Raw genomic sequence first — 27,914 nt, 5'->3', positions numbered from 1 at the left:
TCATAGTATGTCCATTCTACATCGCAATTTTCATCAAATTCAATTAGCTCAATTCAGATACATATCCACTATTAGGAAAATTCATTAAATATGCAAATTAGCAATTGTGACCCCTTAGTATCTTTCACCACTAATATATCCAAGTGTGATCAACATCTGTAGTGATTCTCATCAAATAGTGTGCAGCCATTGTGAATGTATACCAATTTTTTTTCTTTAATAATGCATTATGCAAATAAGCATAAAATATGCAAGGCATACCCTCCAAAAACAATCAGTTCTTGCAAGCCATATGCAAACTGCATCTATGTACAAGATTTTATTCTGATCTGACAAATCATTCTTGAGATATTATGCCAACAGACACACACACAAACACACACACAGAGGCATCACTGTAACATAAACTCACGTGTGTGATCAAAGAGAGCTAAAAAGCACACAGTAATGTCTTGCACTTTTAGTTGAGTCACGGAATTTATAACACTTACAATAAGAGATTTTTTCTTTACCTACTGTACTTTATTAAAAATTTCACTACCTTAAGTATACGAAAAATTTCATTGAAAGAAAAAACACAATTTGTCACTTTGTCCAATCTCAGCAAGATTACAACAAGACATTTATAAAAAATAACAACAGGCAAAAAGTAACAATGAACATTACACAAAAATTACTGATATAGACTTATAGCTGATGTTCTGTCTTTTGTCACAATTACTAGTACTATATAAAATCATTTCTATCATAAAATAACATTCTGTATATTGGAAAGGAATACAACAATTTTGATATTCAAATGTCCTTTTGTAAAAAGGTCAAGACTAACAAATTAACAAAATTAAAAGAAAGTTTGTAATGTCTGACAATGAAAGTAGCAAAAACGATATTTTGAATCTTCATTTTAAGGGTAGAGTGGAATAGCCATGTGATCAACCAATAAAACAATAGATTTTTAGTTGTCATGACTCATCCTTCAAGATCAATCTGTAACAAATATAATTCTACAGAAAATGGTTCAATACTTATTTTGATTGGCCTTTCCTGCATTGAAAAAAAGTTTGGAACAGTAAGTATATAATCATGCTCATTTCATTGAAGTTAAAGACTATTTTTCACAGCTACATGTTTTCTTGTAACGCTCAACTTGGAAAAGCTTTCGGCATGTGTATGATGAATTGTACCTAAATCTGATACTCATTCTTAAAGTAGTATGCACCTCGAAGGTGAAAGACTTAAACTTTTGCTCGAACTTTCCTCAAGGAATCTTTCATCCATTGTCTTTCAAAATCCTATACAAATCAGGGGTCATCGCGCAAATTTTGGAATTACCGATATTTGAAATTCAACCTGGCTGCCTCAATTTATTAACTGTACCTGGTAAATACCAAATGTGAGCTAAAAATTACATTTGGTTTTTCGAAAAACTAAGACAGTGAAGGTTTTTTTTCTTCCTAGAGTTTTAAAAAGAGTACCAACAAGTGGTAGATCATAAATTTTTTAGAAATTTGAGTGTCCCAATATCAGTCCCTGATGCGCATTCTACCTTAAGATATGCCTAAACACCCCCTTTGCATTAAAGCAGTATTTGACAGGAACCAATTGTCATCACTTGCTCTGATTGACAAATATGGATTAGAAACAAAATCTTAATGTTGTATTCAAATGGTCTTTTACCCAAATGGATTCTTTAGTGATTCCCCCAGTGTGACTTGATGACTAAACATTGTACTTTGAGTCGAAATGGTTTTCCAACAACAGAGATACCTGTTCAACCGCGTTTGATTTTGTAATATTTAACCACTTTCTTTGCACACATGGTTTCTCACCTGTGTGGATACTTTTTTACACTTCAGCTTAGTGTGACCGCGACAAGTTTCATAATTCTTTCAATTGAAATGGTTTTTCAGAAGTGTGGATTCAGATGTGGCTGTTACAAAGGCTTTTCTGTACAAAAACTTGCTCACTTTGACTTCAAACGACCTTTCACCTGTGTAACTTCCCACTTTGCTGATTTTACCTACATGTTTAACCACTCTTTGCAGTGAAATGCTTTTCATCTGTGTGGTTTACAAAGTGGCCATGCAAATGGCTTTCAGTTTTACCACGGTCCCTCCACAAAAGCACCATGGTTTTACAACATTCTTTGTTTTCAAATGTCCTTTCACCAGTGTGGATCCTTGTGTGAGTTTTTAGAGTTGATTTTTGTCTACTCATTTATCACATTTTTTGCAGGTTTTTCAGCTGTGTGGATTACAACATGGTCATTCAAATGGCTTTTCCATACAAATGTTTTACCACATTCTTTGCATTCAAAAGGCCTTCACCAGTATGAATTCTTTTGTGCCTATTCAGCGTGGCTGGATCTCTGAACTTTTTATCGCATTCTTTGCATTCAAATGGTTTTCACCTGTGTGGAATAGCAAGTGCCTTTTCAAATAGATATTCCGTATAAATTTTTTACCACATTCTTTGCATTCATATGGCCTTTCACCAGTATGAAGTCTTCTGTGGTATACTAGTGTGCTTTGATCTCTGAACTTGTCACCACAGTCTTTGCATTCAAATGGTTTTTTTCTCCTGTGTGGATTAGAAAGTGGCTATCCAAAACGCTCTTCTGTACAAAGGTTTTACCACATTCTTTGCATTGGTATGGCCTTTCACCAGTATGAGTTCTTTTGTGATAACGCAGTGTATGTGGATGTCTAAATGTTTTACCACATACTTTGCATTCATATGGCTTTTCACCAGTATGAATTCTTCTGTGGTATACTAGTGTGCTTTGATCTCTGAACTTATCACCACATTCTTTGCATTCAAATGGTTTTTCAGCTGTGTGGAATAGCAAGTGCCTTTTCAAATAGATATTCCGTATAAATTTTTTACCACATTCTTTGCATTCATATGGCCTTTCACCAGTATGAAGTCTTCTGTGGTATACTAGTGTGCTTTGATCTCTGAACTTATCACCACATTCTTTGCATTCAAATGGTTTTCTCCTGTGTGGATTAGAAAGTGGCTATCCAAAACGCTCTTCTGTACAAAGGTTTTACCACATTCTTTGCATTCGTATGGCCTTTCACCAGTATGAGTCTTTTGTGATAACAAAGTGTATGTGGATGTCTAAATGTTTTACCACATACTTTGCATTCATATGGCTTTTCACCAGTATGAAGTCTTTTGTGCATAGTCAGTGTTTGTTGATGTCTAAATTTTTTACCACATTCTTTGCATTGAAAAGGTTTTGCACCTGTGTGAACTAGAAGGTGGCTATCTAAATGGCTTTTTGTTACAAATTTTCTACAACATTCTTTGCATTCAAATGGCCTTTCACCAGTGTGTAATCTTGTGTGTGTCTCTAGGTCTGATTTTCGTATGAACATTTTATCACACTGTTTGCAGTGAAATGGTTTTTCACCTGTGTGGATACGAGAGTGCACGTTCAAATGGACTTTCTGTATAAATGTTTTACCACATACTTTGCATTCATATGGCCTTTCACCAGTATGAATTCTTTCGTGTTTACGTAGAGATGATCTTTCTTTGAACGTTTTACCACATTGTTTGCAGGGAAATGATTTTTCACCTGTGTTGGTATCACAGTGCAAGTTCAAATGGCATTTCTGTCCAAATGTTTTACCACATTCTTTGCATTCAAATGGCCTTTCAGCAGTTTGATTTATTGTGTGCTTCTTCAGTGCATTTTGATTTCGAAACATTTTGCCACATTGTTTGCATTTGAATGGTTTTTCACCTGTGTGGATGCTTATGTGTGTCTTTAATGCTGATTTGACCCTGAACATTTTCCCACATTGTTTACAGTGAAACGGTTTTTCACCTGTGTGGATTAGAATGTGTACATCCAAAAAATCTTTCCTTCGAAACGTTTTACCACATTCTTTGCATTCAAATGGCCTTTCACCAGTATGAATTCTTTTGTGTTTTTTCAGTGTCCCTTGATCTTTGAACGTCTTACCACATTCTTTGCATTCAAACTTTTCACCTGTGTGGACTAGAAAGTGGAAACTCAAATCCCTTTTTTGTACAAATTTTTCACCACATTCTTTGCATTCAAATGGCCTTTCACCAGTATGAATTCTTTTGTGATAATTTAGTCCGTTTAGAGTTCTGAGTGTCTTACCACATTCTTGGCATTCAAATGGCCTTTCTCCGGTATGAACTATTTTGTGTGTATTCAGTCTGCTTTGATCAATGAACTTTTTACCACATTCTTTGCATTCAAATAATTTTTCATTTTTGTGGATAAGAGAGTGCCTGTTCAAATTGCTTTTCCATGCAAACGTTTTACCACATTCTTTGCATACAAATGGCTTTTCACCAGTATGGAATCTTTTGTGACTATTCAGTCCAGCTTGAGAATTGAACTTTTTATCACATTCTTTGCATTCAAATGGTTTTTCACCTGTGTGGATAAGAATATGCTCATTCAAATGGCCTTTCGTCCCAAATGTTTTACCACACTCTTGGCATTCAAATGGCCTTTCACCAGTATGAATTCTTTTGTGACTATTCAGTTTGCTTTGATCAATGAACTTTTTACCACATTCTTTGCATTCAAATCGTTTTTCTTCTGTGTGGATTTTTGTGTGATGATTTAGTGCCGATTTTTGAGCAAAATTTTTACCACATTCTTTGCAGTGAAATGGTTTTTCAGCTGTGTGGTTTCGAAGAACGTGTGACTTCCAATTGCTTTTCTGTATAAAAGTTTTACCACACTCTTGGCATTCAAATGGCCTTTCACCTGTGTGGAGTAGAGAGTGACACTTCAAATATCTTTTAGTTGCAAATGTTTTACCACATACTTTGCATTCAAAGGGTTTTTCACCTTTGTGGATTAGAAGGTGGCTATTCAGATGCTGTTGCTGTACAAATGTTTTGCCACATTCTTTGCATTCATATGTCTTTTCATTGGTATGCATTGTGTATCCACTGTGCTCTGACATCTGAATGTTTAACAACACTCTTTGCATCCAAAAGTTTTTTAATCCATGTGGAATCTAATATGGCTCACCAAATTGCTTTGCTTACAAAAGTTTTGCCACAATCTATGCATCAAGAGGATCTTACACCTATGTGAAGTTTGATGTGATTTTCAATACTGCCATGACTTGTTATTGTTCCAGAACATTCTGTGCTTTCAATCAGTGTTCTGTGGACTCTGATGTAATTCCTCAGATCTTAATCCTGAAAATGTTTTCCAAAATTCTCTGCATAAATGTCTTGCCTTTGGAAATAGTTCTTTTCCCGATTGGTCATGCTCAATATCATCACAAGGGTTGTTTCTATACAATGATCATTGAAGTCTTACATAGCCATCTTGAATCAGGATGTTAGTGATGAGGGACACGTCTGAAGATAGAAAAAACAGTAATGTACAATAAAATATGAAAACATCTTGTATCCCATTCAATGGACTAGAGATAAATAAAAATAGCGTCAATGACACTGTAGCTCCCATCCTGGACTATTTAGTGTTTGTTCTCTGGTCAGATATTTGAACATGTGTGAAAGGGATAAAGTGCATGAAGTGAAAATACTTAAATGTAATGTACTGGAGACAGTGAAATATGTTTAATGTATTTATTCAGAATATAAAATGGAAAAAATACAGAATTAGATATATCGAATACTGTGATACAACCATTAACTCAAGTCATTTACAATGACATAGTCCCCACTTGTAATAGGAGTATTAGTCTTGATGGGGCAGGAAAATGTGGTCATTAAGAAGTATCACTGGAGTGTATATATTCAGATCTATGGGCACATAGGTCTATGTCGTTGTTCCCAATTTGAAACACATGAGGCATGTCTAAGTTATGGTTCTAAATCGGGAAAAAAATCAGTCCTCTAGCAGTATTGGCCAGCCAAGAAATACATATGCGCATTATAAATGAGGTACAAGATGTGACATCTTAAGGTCTAATATCCTATCAAAATTGGAGGGTATAGAACTTCTGGTTACTGAATTATGCATATATATATGTATAATCAAGGTCAAGGTCATCGAGGTCACATGACATTTTGAAAAAAAAAATTATATTGCTAATTAATGCAAAAAAATATAATCTCTAGCTCTATTCGCTTGCCCAGAATTAGATGTGTACATAATTAATGAGGTAAAGCGTGTGTTGTCATAAGGTCTCCCATCCTACTAAATACAAAGGACATAGCACTTGTGGTTACTTATTTATTGACATAAACATATATTTTAGGTAAAAGGTCATCGAGGTCACATGACATTTGGTCAAAAAATTTCTCTCCTATAGTTATCCCTATATAACAAAAATCAGACATCCAGCTCTATTGGCTTGCTCAGAATGAGATATGTGCATAATTATTGAGGTACAGTATGTGGTGTCATAAGGTGGCCAATCATACCAAATATGAAGGGTGTAGCACTTGTGGTTACTGAGTTATGGACAAATATGTATATTTGAGGTCAAAGGTCACGTGATATTTTGTCAAAAAAATTGTATTGCTAAGTTATCCCTACATACCAAAAATAGTGACAACATCACTGTTCGCTCCCATATAGTTATCAAAACAAGTCAACAATTGTATGAAACATGGACATACATATACAGACAGACTGACATACACAGACTGGCACAGAGTGATGACATTTTGACCCCAAGTGTGCCTTGGCCCATGGAGAGTGGTAAAGATATAACAAACAGCTGAATGTAATGATAAAATAGTTAAGTATAGGCCTATACAGGCACTGAAGGTGAATATGTTACAGCAATTTTATTAGTTTCTTTTCCTTTTCTACTTCTGTGATAATATTTAAGACAATCAATCTGCAAGGCAGTTTATGTATTGACAAATATGTTATCTTTTACAAGCACACAGTAAACTGTTCTTGATTTTTCATTTACAATATTTGACATAGACTGAAATACATGACATGCAACCAATGTTTACACTTTGCCATACACCAGATACATGGAGAAATTTCAACATACAATCATCAACTCAGAAACCCTACAGGAAAAAGTAAACATTGTTTTCTTCCAGAACAGCTGGTACATCCACATCTGGAACAACTTACAAACTTAACCAATTACACAAGGATGATGACACAAGAGATAAAGTTAAACTGTGGTGAACTTGACTATTCCTTTCAAATCCTTACCTAACTTGACATCTTAAACTAAAATACACTGCATGGTTAATTGTGCACAAAAATACATCGGGGTGGACCATTTGATAAGGGATGGTGTCTGGAAGATCGATGAGACCTGTACATTATCTTTTTTATCCGATTCATTGTACATTCTTTTTTCCCCACTCTCCCACCTTTTCTTTTTGTCAAACCTTCTCTGGCTGAATTTTTTTTATTGGCATTTGTTAGGAATTTTTTTCAAAATCTGCCAGGATTTTTTTGCCGCATTTCAACACCAAATACAGTTTACCATATCAAATGCTTACTAAATCACCACATTATATACTCTTAGTTCCAGTAGGTATAAAATTACCGAAAAAAATCTTAAAAATACAAAATGAAAGATATCCCAGTAAAACTGAAAGTTTCGCAAAGTTGCCCCAAAAATTCAAAATTCCGGATTTCAACTTAATTTCAATATATCTTATTAACAAAAACCCTAAGGACCGGTTACTAAATATCAAAGCAATCAGACTGGTAAATTTTGAGAAACAAATTTTTGACCAAAAATGAGAAAAATTGCCCCCCAAAATACAAAATTGCAGATTTCATCCTAATTTTAAATATATCTAATTAACATAAACCCTAGGAACCTGTACACTAGATATCAAAGCTACCAGATCAGAAGTTTTAGGAGAAAATTTTTTTGACCAAAAAAGGCAAAAATTGCCCCAAAAATAAAAAAATTGCCAGTTTCAACATACCTTCCATTCATTATATTGAGATTAATCTTAGATACCTGTATACCAAATACATGTATCAAAGCTATCAAATCAGCAGTTTTTGGATTAAAAATTTTTTATCAAAAATTGGGAAAATTGCCCCAAAATTACAAATATGACAATATCAATACAATTTGTACAAGCATGACTGAAGTCATTCTGAGGAACATGAATATTAAGTTTCATAGCATTCAGACGAGCGATTTCAGAAAACAAGATTTTTTGACTAAAAACGGAAAAAATACCCCTAAAAATACAAACATGCAAATTTCATCCCAATTTTTGCACACATAATTTAGAATACCTAAAGAAATCTGCATACCAAGTTTCAACCAAATCTGACCAATGCTTACTGAGTTTTAGCCATTTGCAGGATTTTTCCTTTTTCCCCCCTCATTTGCATATTTTTGGCACTGACATGTTCATTTGAACAAATTCACATCTCCACCCCTAGGTGCACCTGTACACCAAATACTAGGACAGTAGGTGCTACGGTTTAGGAGTTTTTGATTCGGACGGACTAACAGACATACATACATACTTACATACATACACACAGACGCCATTTTTCCACCTTATACGAATACCTCCCATTTGCATATATACATATGCATATATGGGAGCGTAAAAATCAGACCTCTAGCTCTATTGGCTGGCTCAAAATTAGATATGTGCATAATTAATGAGGTACAATATGTGGCCTCATAAGGTGTCCCATCATACCATACATGAAGGGTGTAGCACTTGTGGTCACTGAGTTATGGACAAATATGTATATTTGAGGTCAAAGGTCACCGAGGTCACATGACATTTTGTCAAAAAATTGTATTGCTAAGTTATCCCTATATACCAAAAATCAGACCTCTAACTCTATTGGCTCGCTCAAAATTAGATATGCGCATAATTAATGAGGTACAATATGTGGCGTCATGAGGTGTCCCATCATACCATACATGAAGGCTGTAGCACTTGTGGTTACTGAGTTATGGACAAATATGTATATTTGAGGTCAAAGGTCACCGAGGTCATGTGACATTTTGTCAAAAAAATTGTATTGCTTAGTTATCCCTATATACCAAAAATCAGACCTCTAGCTCTATTGGCTCGCTCAAAATTAGATATGTGCATAATTAATGAGGTACAATATGTGGCGTCATAAGGTGTCCCATCATACCATATATGAAGGGTGGTAGCACTTGTGGTTACTGAGTTATGGACAAATATGTATATTTGAGATCAAAGGTCATCAAGGTCACATGACATTTTGTCAAAATATCCGAGATATCTGTGTGAACGTATGGACTCACGGATGGACAAACAGACGGACATGACCCAATCTATATGTCCACTGGACTTCATCCGTGGGGACTAAAAATTGTGTCACTGCATCCTTTTTGCCATATGAATATGATGAGAAACTAAATTTTTAGTTTTCGTGGCCTTATACATGGGAGTCTATGGAGATCTGCCTTATCCATGGGAGTCTGTGGACGTGTAAACTAAAAATATGCAAATTTCACCACGATTTGCCCAAATTTGGGAAAGGTCACTCCTATGCACTTCCATACCAAGTTTCAAATCAATCGGACTTGTGGTTTCAGAGAAGATTTTTTGACCAAAAATGGGAGAAAATTACAAAAAAATTCATGAAAAATAGCAAGTCCAAGATACTGACCAAGATGTGCACAATCATTTCATGTCAGCCCAAAGTACTTACATGCTAATTTTTCATGTAATCTGCTCAGTGGTTATTGAGTTTTTTCAATTTTGACTGTTTTTACATTTTTTACTTAATTTGCATATTTTTGGCAATGACAACTTCATTTGAACAAAATCTCATCTACAGTCCATCATCCATGTACACACCAAATATCAAGATGAAATGTACAGCAGTTTTGGAGTTTTTGATGTTGACGGACAGACATACAGACATACAGACATACATACATACAGACATTTCCTAGCCTATAAGAATAGCTTCCATTGCCATATATACATATGGCTATGGGAGCTAAAATGTCATAACTCCTAAAGAAGTTACACAACTTGCATATACCGGTAACAGTTTTGAATTAGTAAACAAAATGGTTTGTGTCTACAAAGAAAAGCAGTTTAGTTACAAAGTATTTTGTACCTATTTACCGGTACATCAACGTAAATGGACTCTGTGCAAAAAAGAATCTTTAAATCATGGTTTAAAATAAAAAAAATAATCAAAAAACAGGTGTTAATATTAATTTGTTTGTGCTTACATATGTTTGATACTATGAGGTTATTACGAAAATACCGCAAATGATGCACGAGGACATTGGCGCAGCGTATCGCCCAACGCAAAGCGGAGGGCGATGCGCTGCACTAATGTTCTCATGCATCCTTGCGGTATTTTCGTAATAACCTTATTATTATACATCTTACATTGGTGACTGGGGCATCAAATTGTCAGAGTAGTGGCCGTTTTCATACAATATCAACAATTTTTCTTACGATTTATAGCGCAAGTGTGGAACGCTATCTCGGACGCGCTTCTGCAAGTTCTGGATAGTGTGTGATTGTGTGTGTGCCACTACACACGTACGTACAGAGTGCGCAAGACATGTTTCTGGCACTCATCCGATGAGTCTTTTGAAACCGTTCAACAGTGAACGTGCACAGATACAGCCGCAGGGATGTGGTGCCTTGAAACCGTACGTGTTAGGAACGGGCATTCCGGACAGCTTTTTTAGCACACGCAAAATTCTATTGTTCTCGATGGTAGATGTATAATAATTCTTGTTATCATACTTGCTTTTGACATAAACACGGGACATTTATGAATTTTTACATGACATATTTGTTTCATGTTTACTTTTTATTTCAAGGTATTATTCAAGCAGAGATGTCACCAAAATGTTAATTCTGTATCAAGGAACTGTATAATCAGTTTGATTTGAAACAGCGATATAAACACTGTGTAGACATTTACATTGCTTACAAACTATGATGAAAAGCATTCTTACAACAGCAAGCAAGTTGACCTAAATAGCAGGCAAATTACCCAATCAGCACGACAGCAGTGCTGCCTCCCCAATGTCAATGCAAACTAGTCAACAACACATCAACTGTTATGAAATCTTTCAGCTGAAAGTCATGGAAAACATAATAGTACAAAGCTCAAGATTCAAAGTGGCGCACATTTTTTTTGTACTGTTGGCATGAGGGTTTTCCCGATCTGCTACGATCACGATCATTGGTTCTGATATCACGCAGTATTGTCCACTCGGGCATTGTTTTTGCTAACTCAAGTTATTTTTTATTCTTTGTTCTGCTATTTTTTTAGATTTTGTATGAACTCGATTGTTCTTGTTTGATTATTTCAATCTCACATGATAAATGCAGCCCTGTAGCACAGTACCCGGCAACGGGCAGTGCAGTTGTCTACGGCTTCCCTGCGATGTTGTACATCCCCACAAATCCGTTATCCATTTCTGTCACTTCAGAAACAAAATCAGTCACAATCCTTTTTTTGTGTAATTAATTACGGCCAAAAAAAGAAAAAGAAATGTTTCTGGTCAGCGCGCGCGTCACTTGAACAACAGCACGTCACCCTTTTTTTTCTGTTTGTGGCCGGCGGCCGTGGCTGACACCAAACCAAAATGGCTGAAGAGAAAGAGAAAATTCTTTGGGGGGCATGATCAGTGACTGCACGAACAGTATATATGTGACTATATTGATAAAACTATAAAACTGACCCTCCTCCCTCCCTTGAGAGAAAAAAAATAAAAAATAAAAATAAACTATAAAGCATTTGCAAGCAAAGCGAAGTTCCAGAGACCAGAGCAGCGGAAGAAACAAGAGAATGTGTGACAAAGATAGGTGCAGTGCTTTGGATTTTAATATTCACGCACGTACCTACCGGTATAGTTAAGGGCTGATAGCAGTAAACACCATAATACAACTAAAAGCAAGGTAGTCCGGGGAATTACAGTACACAGATTACAAATGCCTACATGTACGGTAAAAACGCAACAGATACATACTGGGGCAACAACGCACGGAAATGTATATCAGACGACATTCTCGCGAGCCAGAGCAATAATTTTCGCTCTGCTGACCAACGCAAAAATCAATCGCTTGATGGGTAGCGCTGAGTTGTTGCCGTTAAGAGGCGCGTTGTTTACGACGATGATCAGACGAGAGGAAACATGGTCCTCGGCCATTGAAATTGAAAACCAAGGCCACATGCATTTTCATTTGATTAAAAGCACAGACTAAAACAATTTTCATTGCTATGTCGCTGTTTTCACAAGATACTGACCGTTTGATCTTGGAAAGTTGAGTTGCTTTTACGTGCAGCCAACGCATGCCATTGCGGTGACAGACAGTTCACTATGAATGCCTAGCCCTGCATGGCAGGGCAGTGTTACCGGTGTTAAACGGCCTCGCAGACTGATATAGGAAAAACCGCTGGTGGCTCCTCAGAAATACGGCGGGCAGTTTCTCCGCCAAAACAGCCGATTTTGAATCCAAATTGTGCATTGATCTTCGTTTTCGAGCACACCCACCTCGCCTTGGTACACGATGTGCCTAGCCGCGCTTGTAAACTTACGGAAAGCCTACTTTTCTCTCTCTATGCGAGCGAAGCGATCGTACCGCCGCCACTGTACCTCATTAGCATTCTGGTGAAACAGTATAGCCACGTACGGCGAGTATTTAGAGAAAAATAAAATCAAAAAGCAACAAAAAACAAAGCGTAAGAAAGCTAGAATTATTAAAGGTATGGAAATCGATCCCAGGGCCTAGGAGTGGCACATGTAAAACAGTGTGTATCTTTGCGTCAGAGGCGGAATAAACTATGAGTGTCTCTATTTATCCAGGAAATCTTAATCCCGATTGCTATGTTTGTACGCATATAGGGCCAGCCAACGTTAGGGACACAAAAAACAACACGGGGAACGAACAGGCAGTGGCTTTGAACAAAATCAATGTACCCGGTACTTCACCAATATTCGTAGCTTGACGCACTTTGAACATACCGGTAGCTCGTAACAAGGGACAGAGAAAGCCCATGGAACTACGTGTACAACTATAACAGTCACTCATGTAGTTGGTGCACAGTGGAGATTTTTTGGCTCAACAACTTTGACGGATGATGGACTGACCTTTCCCACTGCAAGCCAATTATTATCTTACTCGATTCAGCACAAAAGTTTCGTATGGACTGTTGACGCGGTGTTTACAGTTGTTACGTGGTAGCAAATCCTAGTTGAATCGACGACTGCTGCGTAAACAGTCACTGAATAAACTGTGCACGCATTTACGAGCACTGGATATTTTTACCGTTTTTAATCGAAAACCGTCCGTATACGCGTATGACGGTGACAAAAACAACACAAGGAATCTGGCATACATTGTTACTGAATTACTTTGACCAAAAAATTCACCTAAATTCCGAATGATGATCAAACAGAACTCTGCAGGTTTCCGGACTAAACGACCCCAAACCGACCGGATCTCAGTCAACTGTACCGGGCTCGACGTCTACTCTGTCAGCGTCAACTCAAACTTTCATTCCAGACAACTTTACCCCACAAAACTGGCAATATACTAAATTTACGTTGAACAAAATTCAAACTGTGTATCGTATTGAAAAAATCTTACCGGGGCCACGGAGCAAATTAAAAAGCCAACAAACCCCAACAGAAACATTGGAATGATCATTAGTGTGCAAGGTCGCTGTATTATATGTCAGGGTAACTAAAAAAAATCTAGCTTTTTCAGGACGGTGCAAAAGGCGGGGCAGAATTAGACAAGATTACGACCAATGTGTTACCGCCGATGGTACATAACGTACTGTTGATAGCAGGTAGTTCGGTGTCCAGTGATAAACACGATTCCTAATATACCACGGCTGTTGATTTGAACTGCCTCCGATCGAAAATTGTCAATACAAAGACATGATGTCAATAATTTTGCGAGATTATAAGTACCCGCTGTCTTCTCGCCAAATAGCTGCGATCAAGATCATTACATGTATGATAGAAGCAATCGACCGCCGAACACCTGCTTGCTGTTCTTATACACAACATGTAAAAATGGGTTTTCCTGCTGAGAAATACGACAGCAAATATTGCAATGTGAATTTCTTACTATCTTCCTCGCAATGATTTTTTCATCTGTGTCTATTTTACCATGGTTACTGGACCATTTCTGACGATTTTTACTGACAAAGAATCAGTTCACACTTATCGTGGGAACACATTGCAAACACGTTCAAAAAATTTTCATCACATGAAAGATTACCGTAATCCCCGTTCCAAAGATGTAGGAAATGTATAATTGGTTGTTTATCATGAACAATCCAAAACTGCAGCCTCTAAATACAAAATGATTTTTCTTCTGAACAACAACTGTTCCCGACAACTTTACAATCGCACTCCGGTCATCACATGACGGTTGTAACCGTACATGTGCTGCCGCCAATGGAGAATCAAAAAATCAAAAGTCAAAATGTATAGAAAAAAATATCAATATCCAAGCAATGTAAAACAGAGTAATTTTGATAGGGTCAGTTTATTGTATATTATAAAAAATCTCCAGGCCACTCGGAACATCGTAAGATTATGATCTATCTCGTTCGAATACTACACTCACTCGGATAGGTAAAACTGGGAACTCAGATCGTTAGATACTGCTTCCGCCAAGCGAATCCGCTTTGCTAAAGATGGTAAAATGACCATAATTATTATTGCTAGTCTCTGTAAATTTTGCCGACTATTCGTTAGTAGTTGTCGAATTTATTGAGTTTGTCCGAAAACTATTTCAGTGAATGGCGTAAGGTTCAAGACATGTGAGTGCGAACGCAATATCGATATCGGGAAAGCAAAATCAGTCACAGACAATCGAGGAAGAACATAAGAGTCTATAACATGTAATCTGCGAATTAAATGAATCCTAGGTTACTATTAAAGTAAAAAGGGTAATGTTGTGCCCTGGTTGGGAAAGAAAAATTGATCAAAAAAACGTCGGATAATATTAGAGCAATTTAGTCAAAAACAAGCTCAGAAAAACGTGTAGACTGAGAAGAACGACATCACGGCGATCTTCAGACCTTTCATCATGTTTCAGTCTGAACGGTCAACATTTGATGCTATAATCTATTTCAAGTGTCTCTTTTTGGTCAAATCCGACAGAGATGAGTCAATCGCGGTTTAGTTTCATCGCCCCGACCCGACAGGAAATAATGCAGCTCATGGGCACCTGCATAATCGTGGCATGAACCATAGACCCTAAAAACGTTTTTAGGGTCTATGCATGAACGTATCCAATGGGCCTCCACTGCCTCGGCCATTGACCATGCATCGCCAGCAAACAACGGTTTTAGACGTCACGAGAGCATTCTTTTCGCACTCTGTGAGCGGTTGAGTGATTTTGGTAGGCAATTGGATTTGGATCGGACTCGAGTTGATTTCGGCCGAAAACAGTATGAAAAGTAGTTGTTCGTGCTCCGTCCAAATTAGATCCGCATGTTGCCGGTTTTGTCCGTGGCAATCAGCAGAGCCGTGGTGGGAGGCCGTATAACGCCGGGAACACACGGCATCGTACGTAGGGCTAGGTCACTATATACTTCCAAAAGAGATCTATCATAAAATATCGTACTGCAGGTCAACATACACATCACCCATTCATAGCCTACAGGTACACAGATCAACAAAACAGGGAGAGGCAATCTGCTTGAAACCATGAAGCAGTCCGTTTGTGTCTGAACTCATCTGAGACTCGTGTTCAGTAACCGTTGGTCAAGTATTTTGCTCAGTGGTAAGAATCGTTTATTCATTGTTGACATCGTAATCGATCCGATGTACACATCAAATGTTTGATCGTTTGCACCTTTTCGCGTCCCCTCGTGATTGGCAGCTGTTTGAATGCTTTCATCTATTGTTCTGTGGACGCTTTGAACACAACATCGAAGCAGTTTTGGCATCAAAAATCAACTTAAAATGGAAAAAATGAGAGAGAATTTCACCAATAAGGTGATGCAACAAGTATTCACAAAACGTAATATGTTGGAACAGTGCTTTAATTTACACCATGGTTGTTGAAAGCTCCAGATTTTCGGGAGCATTCGTTGACGTCGTTACCGTACGCCATTCATATTGGATTATGAATGCCCAGGGAGATAGGGGGTATTTATAGGCTCCCCCTGCCTTTAATAGCTGAACGCAATATGATAGTTGAGCAATGCAAAATAAAAATAAATAAATGAACACACAAGAAATGCCCGTAAAACCTGTCCGAGCTGAGCGATGACATCATAAGCGCATTGCAATGCATTCTGGGTAATTAAGGTAAAATTTGTGTATAGCATGTTCTATGATAGTAATACCGGAAATAGAGAAAGAAAGAAAGAAAGAAAGAAGGAAAGTGAGCAAAAACTAACAGTTCCAGAGCTGGTCTCTGGAACTAATAAAATGCGTGTCGCCGCACCATTTTTTAAAGAAGGACCTGACCAGAAACATTCCTTTTTTTGGCCTAATGGTCATTTTTGAGATCTTATTACATTGAAAAGTTGTGTATAATTTAGTGTATTTGAAGTCATTCTCTTGTCTTGTTCATTTTCAGTATGTTCTATCGCTTATGTGTCAAATATAAACAGCGATCGAAGAAGTATAGTGGCGTGTTTGTGACTGCTCTGTGTATACCGTGTACATGGAATGAAGATGACCCTAATTTTCAGTATCATTGTGTTGTACATGTATCATGACACACATGCTCTCATGCTTCTACTTCAACCAAAGATGATGGCATTTACTGCAGCACTGATGAAATGCATTAAAACTTGCCTTTCTTGGTAGTTAGATGAAGTTTAAGCCATTTGTGCCCTGATATTAGACTTTACAAAACAAATATTCTAGTAAAAGTGTTGTTTTTCCTTTTTTTGTTTTTTTCATTATGTGATAGTGTGTGCTGTGTTGTTGATTGTCAAAATGGCTCTCTCAGAGCAAAAAAGAGTCAATAGGTTTCATGTCAAATATAACAAGGCAACCATACAAACCTCTGTCCAACAAAATTCAAACATGTGAGAAGCTAACTGCTTATTTGAACTGTGGCCCTAACTCTGTTTCAGGTGTCGTTACCCACTTGAACAGTCACATTGCAGTCATGTGGTATCAGTCAGCTCTATGCATCTATGCATTAAATAAAATAAAGACAAAGCATACATGTGCAACTTAAAAATGATTACATCATATTACTTACCAACTCTACACCAGCAGTCTACTCAATATCAACCGTTGTACTTCCAACACATGTATCCATAAATGATGGTGGACAAGCTGGCGAAGAACTATGGCAACTTCAGATATGTCCCTGATGCAATGCTTCTTGGGTAAACCCTATAAGGTAGATTTCAATAGGTTTAGCTGTCTCAGTTGCAATAAATTTTAAGTGTTAAAAACACTGTCTCAGTATTTGCATTCCCAAATGATCAAACACTAGGCCAATGTCCCTGAGGCTACTATAGACGTGGATGGTATAGAGGACATACATACTATAATACCAGACATAGCAAGTGCAGAGGTCTTTGGCAACATTCTTATGGCAGAAGAATTGTTTCAGTGTGGTTCATACACAGACCCCCTTAACACACATAAGAACTGGCAAAAATAATTGCCGATAAATCACAAAATTAAGTATTTCCAAATTCCTAACTATATGAAATTATCTCAAAACCTAAAGGACCTGTATACCAAAAAGCAAAGCTATCTGACCAGCAGGGTTTTGAAGAAGCAACCAACTAACAGCCAACAGAGCTTTGCTGTGTACAGAAGAACTATTTGTGACATATGTGTTGATGAAGAAGGTGGAAATCTTTGCTAATTAAATTTCAGGATGGCTTGACCAAAAATGGTTGAGAAACAAATTTATTGATCAAAAATGGCAAAAATTGCCCAAAAATTGTAGATTTCATCATAATTTGAATATATCACATTTTGATCATCCCTATGAAGGTGTAATTCAAATATCAAAGCTATAAGTAAGACTTGTGGCTTTTATGAAATAAATTTTTGACCAAAATTGACAAACATATTGCCTTAAAAATACAAATTTGCATATTTCTATACAATTTGAAGAGATATGAAATGTCATCTCTGGGGACCTATATCCCAAATACCGAAACTGTCTGTCTGACCAGCAGTTGTGAGGAATATTTGTAAAGATTTTTTGACCAAAAATGACAATAATTGCCTTAAAAATATAAATTTGCACAATTTTAACAAATCTAAGTTAGGTCATCCCTAGGGACCAGTTTACCAAATATCAAAGCTGTCTATCCAGTGGTTCCTAAGAAGATTTTTTACCAAAAATGGCTTTTTTTTAGCTAATTTATATATTTCAACAATATCAAAAAAAACAAAAAAAATAAGTTCGTCATAATGATATTTTGCATCTAAACAATAAATATCACTTCTGTAAGTACTGCGGTTCTCAAAATATTTGAGTGGACGGACATCCTCACAAACGGACATAGATACATACATACATACAGACTGATGAAGGATGCCAGACGGATACCCATTCCCACAGCTTCTTTAGACTATACCGGTAGTCTATAGCAGCTAAAATGAATTTCGAGGAAGTTCTGTCAATTTGAGACTCATTATATTTCAAATACACAATCATAGAGGCAAAATGAACACGCATATATATCTCAAGAGTTACCATTGACAATTATCTTCCTCGGGGAATCGCCATGTGAGAGGATATCAAGATACAGAAACAGTGTAGAGACTCCAAGTCTTCAAAGATAACACCGTTTATTTCTTACAAATGAATGCTACATATTGCAAGATATATAGTTCCTTCTCTCAAGATGTTGTCCATTCGTCGAGCTGAAGTTTGTAAGACACCTTGTATATAACAATTCAATGTGTACAATCCTTATTTACATACAATTACAAATGAAACGCACAGTGGATAATAATGTATTTGGTGCCAAGAATCCTACATGTATCAATGGCTAACACCATAAACACGAGAACAGCATGTACTTGCTAGATTTCTCACATAACATATGGTCATCCCATAGTCTGAACCTGATAATTAACCTTTATGCCGATTTGACGTCAAAGTCAATGAACTCTGTGTAACACAAGAACACTCTTAAAAGTTAACTGAGCAAGGTTTAAAAACAAACTAAGGTTTTCAGGAAGTACATATGGGACACTACATAACCCTGTACAGAGTGATCCTATTATGAACCACTATTGCCTTATTTTTTGAGTTAGGATTTAGACTTAGCATTGTGTCATTTATCTAAGTTCCGGTATACTGATGATATATTCCTGGGTCCACTGTTCTGTGTTGGATGTTAGAGAATTAGAAACAGCAGCATGCTTTATAAAAGCAAATTGACACTCTGATTGCAACTTATGTAACTTTATTCTATCCACATTTATGCCGTTCATACACAGGCCATTGAAACGTCTCTGAAACGGTTCTGGGCCAATACTGACACAGAAAGTTATGTGTGGACACTCCGAAATGGTTCTGAAGCGTTTCAGATTTGAGACGGTTTAGTCGGCCCGACCAGAGCCGTTGTAGGGATTAACTCTATCCGCAAATCGCTGTGTGGACAGACTGAGCCGCTTCAGAAGCGTTTCAAACGCCCTCACGCGACAGGTATTTGTAACATAAAACAAACAACAACCAATATACAATATTCACTTTCGCCATGGCTGCCGAACACAGTACTACATCTCGCGGTATACTGGTCCGACGAAGAGATAAGCTTGATACCAAAAACCCTATCAATTCGACCAGAAAAAATTCATTACGATTTGAAAAACGTCGAATTAATAGGAAATTAAAACTGCCGAAATAATTTAGTGGTCGAATTTAATTTGGAACGACGAGGATGAAATTTAAGCGAGACATTTTTGCCATGTTGAGACTGCTTCAAAGCATGGACTGTGAAATTTTGTGAGGTCGACAAATTTCGTAACAAAAAAACCTCAAACGCACGTTGGTGTCACATCAAAATCAAAGTGGCGCGATTACAAACGGAACAATCTGTGAGACTGCCACCGGCCGCTCGACGGACGACACGTAAGTTGACATCGTGTGCCAGCCCTTGGAAATATATTGTAACTCCTTGACAGGCAGATGAGATAGTCTTATAGCGTTTGATGCATTGAAAGTTTGTAAAAATAATAAAAAATGACATCACCGATCATAAGAAACGTGGTGTTGAAGATAATAGTTTTTAAAAGAAGACTATGACGACCATATTTCTGTAAGTATTATCTAACTTTAGAAAACCAACATCTGAAGATTTACTTCCACCAACACTTTTGGATTTGTTCCACTCTTTATTATAAGATTAGTCGAATTTCTGGAAAGTAGGTGTACATTTTCGATGTCTGTGTATCGTCTACACCGAAGTCATATCCGAAAGAGTATAATCAGTTCGCGACCGCGTAAACCTCTCTCTCCCTCTCTCTCTCCGGCATTTCAATGTTTTATATTGTCGACATTTATATATCAGTCTGAAGTTTGAGATCACTGCTCATTGCAAGTAGTTGATGTCAATTTTTCCGTATCGGGCATGGTCTCTATCGTCACTCTAATTGTTAGTGTTTTCCTGTTATATTCCATATCAAACTCAAAACACAACGTGAACAACGCTGATAATATATTGCATATTTCGTATCGAAAACCGGTAAAGTTCGTAACTGGTGACATGTCACGCCCTGGAGAAAGTTCATCACCATCGATCGAATGTCCGTGGCGCTTTTGCTTCCAAATAGACATATTGAAATGCACAGGGAACTTCGCGGTATGGCAATTATATGAACTTTACCTTGAAGAAAGTCTGTGACTTTAAACTGGCCGTACAACCAACAATAAACATGGCGGAGCAATGATACCGATTTCAGAGACTTTGATTTTTTTTTCATTGCGACCTCGACCGCTGGTGAGAGCGAGTCGTCTATTTTTTTCCCACTGGCTATTTGGCTTTGAATTTTCAATTGCCATCTTGCGCTAAGTTAAAGCTAAAAACAAGACGGGCGTTCTCTGTAAATCAATAAGCCTTTTGAATATGAAAAAATCGGACATCTGAACCTCAACACGCAGCTTGAAAGTTGTTCTCCGAATCAGGACAGGGACATCGGCCCGGGACATCGGTGAAGCCGGATTTCACGTAGTAGCTATGGAAACCGACGGCTCTGTCTATGGTTCGTTGTAAGAAACCATGCGATGTACGCTCCCTTGGGCCGTGGAATTTCGCCGTATCGCCTCTACAGACTACACCGTCTATTACCTAACCATGCTATTAAACAATCACACGATAGTTCAGTAACATATATCTTCATTAATCTACCGATCATCCACCGTCGAACACTTCGAAAACAATGGTCGCGGTCACGGATTCAAGGACGTTCACAAGAAGAAATTATCAATAAGTGGCGCGCAGAATTATTTTTACTGGTTTTGATAACTTCTAAAATAACTTGTAATCTGTATATCTTCACACATCGAACCGATATTGTATACCTATTACCGTCGAGAAACCGATATTGTATACCTATCACCGTCGAAGTTTATGTCTTTCACTGTAGAGTTCTTTTTATCCAAAACACATATTCAGAAGAGTCCCACAGAGCAGTCAAATGAAAGGATAATTGCTTCAAGCGAATGAAATTGCACGAAAGAATGAAAATCAACAGCACACCATGGACGTGATTTAAAACAATAGAGCTTGTGAATAGGACTATTTGAGTAAAAAGTGCCGTTTTTCTCGCAATTTTAGCAACTGTAACGACCCTTTATTCTTTAATACCTTTCCATAATTGAATTAAACTAGGTTTAGGGCTTATACACACAGTGTACACTGATGTACAGAACTTTAAAAAGTATTCTGCTGGTAACGAACAGGGGTTTACACTCTAATGGGCGCAGTAAAACAATGGTCACGTCCATAGATTCAAGGACGTTCACGGGGAGACACGATGGCAAATAGTGCAGTGTCGTAAAATTGATTAGACTAGTTTTAAGAACAGTACAATATCTGGTCATCGGTGTACCGCTACCTGTGAATCGAAACGACAAGTTTAGACCTATAGCTTCGAAATTTTATGGGAGAGACACCAACGACTGAGACCGACAGTAGCATAACAAACTATTCCCAATTGTTCGTCGTGTTTAATACAGACATCTCTGTAGGTGATTCTGGTTTCTCTTGAATCAAAAGTCCGACATTGACAAAATTGACATAAAATAAGTCCGAAAAGTTATGTTTTATTCAACTAACTGATTCATCTCCTTTGATATCCCCTATTAGCTACATGTAAACAGTCGGAAAGACTGACATCGATGTCTCCCGGGCCCCCATTTCTTCACCGTTTTGCAAAACATCTCATCAGCCGGACGCATGGGCAATATCTTTGTACGTTGGTCAAAATAATGACAGTATAGGTCAGGATGTAACATCGGTCAAAGTAATATTGAATATGGAAGACGAAAATGTTTTCATTGATTGACAAAAATGAGAGGGAACGAGTCAGTAAATATCGAACCATAAAGGGGAGATCGAGACTGCCATCCCCCATGATTAATCAACTGGGAACAAAATATATATTTCGATCAACAGACTTACACAACCAGAGACAGCATTTTATTCAGCTGTAAAATAAGTCACCGCCTTTCCTATAATAACACCCCGTTTGCGTTTCGATCTACTCTGCTCTGTCTCCAATCGGTATGGCCCTCCGGGTTTCGCCTGCCGTACTGACTGATACATGGTTATTTCTTCACATATTTTTTCATCGTTTGGCATAAAATACAGCATCTCTTTGGTGCCACAAGGCAAATCAACGTTTAGAAGGAAAGTCACAGGAGGTTAGGATATTATATACCCTAGGTGAAATTAGAATGGAATGTTGAAGATGAAAAGACTTTATCAGTCGACAAAAATTGCCATAAACCGAGAATTGAGATTGTCTATATGATTTATTAATTGGGAACAAAAATATTCGATTGAGTCATTAAGTTTGTGTTTGATTCGTTTTAAAATGTGTTCCTACATTCTTATCCGATTGTTTGTGTTAATAAAAATGTTTGTTTCGCCTCGGATATTTGTAGGGAAGTTTGGATTAGTGTGGACGGTAATGTTTTGTTTGTGTGAGGAAAGCTTATGGCGAGGCGAAACAAACATTTTTATTACACAAACAATCGGATAAGAATGTAGGAACACAATTTAGAAACGAATAAAACACAAACTCGACACAAAAACATTTTGGATAGTTCGGTGGGGAGCCTCTTTCACATTCTTTACAGCCAGTACGACGTCGTTCGTTTCAGCCATCTTGTTATGCAGTATGCTTGGCCATACACACCTTTTGAACTCGAGAGGGCGCATTAAGACGTCTTAAATATCAAAACAATGGCTTAATTTTGTGAGTATGGACACGAGCGGACCCAAACTATTAATCCCCTGTGTTTACAAATCACAAATAAAGTCGCTGAAACGTTTCAATTTTGCCTGTATGAACGAAGTAATTGCCTATATTTACAAAACATGTTGACATTTATTACAGTTCCCATCCCACTCACAAATTATGTTGTTTTCTAGCTTGTTCACACTTTGACCTCTGTGTGAGCTTTATTTGTAGGTAAATTGTGTTAGTAGTCATGTGACTGAAGATTCCAGGTAGGTAACCCATAAAAATCCCTAGTGTAAACATTGTGTTATCATGAAATCAGTGTTTCCACTGTTCTACACATGTTAATCTATCTCGGCTTACCTCCATGGTTGATCTTTATGTATCAGAGCAAATGAGAAAGAGTGGCATCCGTCACGCAGCATCCGTAATGAAAATCTGTTTGACATTTTCATAGTGTTAGATTTCTAAATGAGAAAGTAAAACAACTACATAAACGTGTCTCCTTGTCTGTTCTTTGAAGAAATGAATAGTGCCAAAGCTCTTCTACAAACAATTTTGCAGAAATCTCCATTCCATTATCCCTTTTCCTGCCAAGTCCATATTTCACCATCAGGTCAAGATGATTAAAATTCATGAAACACAACATATTCCATATGGTGTATTTTAACATAATTCTGTACATTTGAAAGCTGTTGAAAACATAAATACGGTACTGTTAACTTGATTTTTTTTGGACTAAAATGCTATAACAGACAAAGCGTGGCAAGTGGGTGAAAATATGTCATGTTTTTGCTCAATACCGCTTTTTACAGACTTGCCTGATTGGGAAGTGATACTGTCTGGCAGGAAAAGGGTTATTTGTACGATGTGTGTTATCAACAGGTGCATTGCTATTTTTATCTATTTATTATAATTAGGGTTTTGCTTCTGAATCAAAGTGCTTTTTCGAAAAGAAACTCTAGCTAGCCATGATATTTATTGAGATTAACTTGTCTATTTTCATCTCTCTGAACTGTGTCTTAAAGCATAAACAGTTTCTTCTCACCATTTCTTTCACAGTTCCTGAGAAAATACACAAAATCTGCACATGGTTCATATTGATATGCTAAAGCAAGCTAAGGCCAAAAAAAAAAAATGAAATGTTTCTGGTCAGCGCGCGCGTCACTTGAACAACAGCGCGTCACCCTTTTTTTCCTGGTTTGAGGCCCGCGGCTGTGGCAAACTACATACTGATTACTATAGCACCAAACCAAAACGGCTGAAGAGAAAGAAAATTCTTTGGGGCACATGATCAGTGACTGCATGAACAGTTTAAATGTTACTATATTGATAAAACTATAAAACTCAGTGTTATCCCCAGGCCATAGCGGTCCCGCTACGCTTTCGCCTTCCCCCCCCCCAGCTACGCTTTGATTCTCCCCGCTACGCTTTAAAATATTCCCGCCATCCTTTAGTTCACACGCTCTGCGTAGCTACCAGCTGATGCATGCATTGTCTACACATAAGCGCTCACTGCAACTTTTAACCTGGTGAAAGAGTGGAAGGTGTGAAGTATGGTATGCATCGGATAAGTTGTCCGGAAGTGTTGAGAGGAACGTTAAAACAATAGAAGAATCGGCTGGGTTGTTCACAAATTTTCATTCCAGAACGACTACTACGACCAACAAAGACAGTATACATCGCGGACAAGTGTTCACAGAGGTAGCGGTGTAGCACTAGCAGGGCCTTTGATCACATTCCCATGCTTTGATCAATGAAATGGACCGCAAAAGAAACAAGAGTTGACTGGTGAGGTTGATTATGATTGTACAATGATGAGTTTTGTCTGAGTACGATCACGATCGCGATCGAGTTCACATTGCATAAATTTCAATATGGCGGCGGCCATGTTGGTCGACAGGTTTATAACGTGTTGACATTGATCCTGGCGTCGCGTGTGGTTCCACTCTGCAGACTCTGACACGTTCTCTGAAAGATTTTACACCTGATTTTCGAGGGATTCTAGTTGTACTTAGTTCATGTCTTGTGATCATCTTGGTGGTATTTTTAAATCAAGAATCGAACGACGATGTTCAGTGGAAGTAGAAGTTATGCGGGGGGGGGGGGGGGGCCGCTGGCTGAAATCTATCCCCGTGATGAAAAATTATTCGCGGTGTTTGTCGTTCAAAAATGATATAAAACTCAATGCATTTGAGTTGTGTAAAGCTTAAATTTGTGAATTTTCCTCTTTGTTGGCAAGTTTTGACAATTTATTAGCAATATAGGCCTATGTATTATGAAACTCCATCAGACGAACCATTTCTTGCTCTCAAAGTTTCAATCTGAATCTTCTGTTTTAATTGCAATTGTAATTACAATACTGTGATGATTTATTTAAGTGGAATAAAGAGTTTCCATGATGTTCAAACTGCACACTTGTGTGTTACCATTGCATTTTGTTGTGAGTGTACATGTATGTGTGGATGCATGTGCAAGCTTACATCCATATGCAAATATAAATTAATGATATGCAAATGATTATGCAAATAGCCGCTAAGCTTTGGCGCTTTAACTGACCCTGCTCCCTCCCTTGAGGAGGAGGAAAAAAAAAAAAAAAAAAAAAAAAAAGCCGCGTCGCCGCACCATTTTTTAAAGAAAGGCCTGACCAGAAACATTTCTTTTTTTTTTTTGGCCTAACATGTTTAAAGCTGATATTGTACCATTTCTACTACCTCCATGCATTTACTAACAACAACTCAGTGAGTGATTTGTAGCTAGAGTCTTTCTTGGACATCTATAAACAGTTATTTTAGAGACGGAAAATATGCAATAAATTGAACTTCAACTCTCTGCAATCCTGGCTATCCACAATCCTTGACACAGAAGGCAGTCTTATCATCACCATGTCATATTACACAATAGATGATAAAGACTTAAACGACTCACAATTGTGAAATGAGAAGTCCAGCACTGCAGATCAGAATATCAGGCGAAAATTACTTTTTTAAGGAAGATTGCCACTTCTTTATCTCAATGAAATTTTTTGCAAAATTTTATAATTCAGACATTACGATGCTGCAACTGGTGATAGCACGTGTTCATGGCATCTGTGGGGACTAACAACATATATTCTATTAGGAAATTTATCCAAAGCATTCTTTTTCTGCATTTGTTAAGTTTTGGTAAGAGCATGGTCTATGGTTGCTGCGAAAACGAGCCCTGCCACTCCTTGACGTGTTCTCCAATGACCAAGCTACCCGAGTGGCAGAGGCTACGGATTCGCAGCAAGGTCTATGGGTAAAGTTAGAGTGATTTCATACTTCAATTTCTTATACAGTGTTAGGCTGGTTCTTCACAGTGGCAGCGGATTCGGACGCGTATGGCTTCCTCGCATGAAAACAAAAAAGTGGGCAAGACAAGGTAGGTGTGCTGGAAACGAAGACCGGTGCAAGATTTGGATTCCAAATCAGCTGTTTTCAATACGCAAACCACCCACGAAACTTTGCCGAAGTCAGCAAATCTCGGAGTTACAGTAGGGCGGCTACATTCAACCCTAGTAAGCATAGCCCTGCGTGTACAATGTGCACAACGTGTGTGTTCCCGGCGTTGTACGGTCTCCAACCATAGTACTTGGAGGCAGCACGCGGGGCCGGGAAGACGCAGCGTTGTAGAGCCAATGCACAGTCCCTCCATTGTAAAGCATGGAGCTAGCTCTGCATGCATGGCCTCCATAACGTCGGGAACACACAGCCGGCAGCCTGCTGCCTAGCTAGCCATGCAGAGCTATTTAAATAGATGCAAGCTATTAAATACAATATACTTTACACGGTTGACATGCAAGCTCAATGAATCAACTGAAATCGACTGAAAATTTGTGGATACATCTTTGGTTACGAAGAAAAAGGCATTTCCTCAGAGGGGGTCTCAACAACCCCGGGCAATAACCTCTCTACTGCGGATCCGGGGATATATCCGTAGCTCTGCCACTCCTACTAGCCCTGCGTAGGATGCTGTGTGTTCCGCAACAGCTAATGGCTACAGTTAATCGCGGGCGATTAGCTGTAGCGGAACACACAGCATCGTACGCAGGCAGGGCTATGCCACTCCCTGGCTCAGACTATTTGTACACTGAGTGGCATGGCAAGGCTACGGATCCGAGCAAAATGACCCTAATTATAAGGCTTGACTAGGTTACTTACAATTCAAAACGGAATTTCTTTGACACAAAGTTGTGTCCACACATCGTCAGTCTTGCCGAACTCTGTCAAACGTGGACGATGTCCGTATCCCTGCGTATGCATGCTGTACGTTCCCGGCTTTATTCTCGACCGCCGTTATCCGGGTACTTGCGGGTTCTTGCGTCACAGCGCCGCGAAAACAAATTAAATTGAAGGTCGGGTTTGTTTTCAACCACCAAACCATTATTTACTCCACGCCACGACATAACTTTTAGGAAGTGTTCAGTTATTATGGCCGGGGGCGGAGCCAGCAAATCCTTCCTGCACATCAGTCAAAATAAGTGAACCTCCCCCACCCATTGCACTAAAACACACAGGCTAATTAGGCATTATTTGTGTTGTTTTTCCAGTTATGATCAAAAAT

General features: G+C 38.0%; 1 protein-coding gene across 4 annotated transcripts; it reads right to left on the bottom strand.

The window, feature by feature from the left end:
- Nucleotides 1–481: 481 nt before the first annotated feature.
- LOC139130359 (zinc finger protein 850-like) lies at nucleotides 482–27,671 on the bottom strand. 4 transcript variants are annotated; one of them, XM_070696150.1, is made up of 4 exons: nucleotides 27,512–27,670; nucleotides 17,146–17,282; nucleotides 3,839–5,370; nucleotides 482–3,754 (listed from the first exon to the last, which is right to left on the bottom strand). In XM_070696150.1, the coding sequence occupies exons 3-4, from the start codon at nucleotides 4,989–4,991 to the stop codon at nucleotides 3,009–3,011; spliced, it is 1,899 nt and encodes a 632-aa protein (XP_070552251.1). In that variant the 5' UTR covers nucleotides 4,992–5,370; nucleotides 17,146–17,282; nucleotides 27,512–27,670; the 3' UTR covers nucleotides 482–3,008. The 4 variants fall into 4 exon arrangements, with proteins under 4 accessions (XP_070552251.1, XP_070552249.1, XP_070552250.1 ...); XM_070696148.1 differs by adding an exon at nucleotides 23,694–23,797 and having other exon boundaries at nucleotides 484–5,370; nucleotides 27,512–27,671; XM_070696149.1 differs by adding an exon at nucleotides 23,694–23,768 and having other exon boundaries at nucleotides 484–5,370; nucleotides 27,512–27,668.
- Between the last annotated feature and the right edge of the window lie 243 nt (nucleotides 27,672–27,914).

The sequence above is a fragment of the Ptychodera flava genome, chromosome 4 (genome assembly GCF_041260155.1).
Source record: "Ptychodera flava strain L36383 chromosome 4, AS_Pfla_20210202, whole genome shotgun sequence".
Taxonomy (NCBI): Eukaryota; Metazoa; Hemichordata; class Enteropneusta; family Ptychoderidae; genus Ptychodera; species Ptychodera flava.
Note: the sequence above shows the minus strand (reverse complement) of the source record. Positions and strands in the feature narration are given on the sequence as shown.

What these genes read in the sequence shown, in the direction of transcription:
- LOC139130359 (XM_070696148.1), bottom strand. Translation starts at nt 4,991, where the DNA reads ATGCAAAGAGTGTTGTTAAACATTCAGATGTCAGAGCACAGTGGATAC.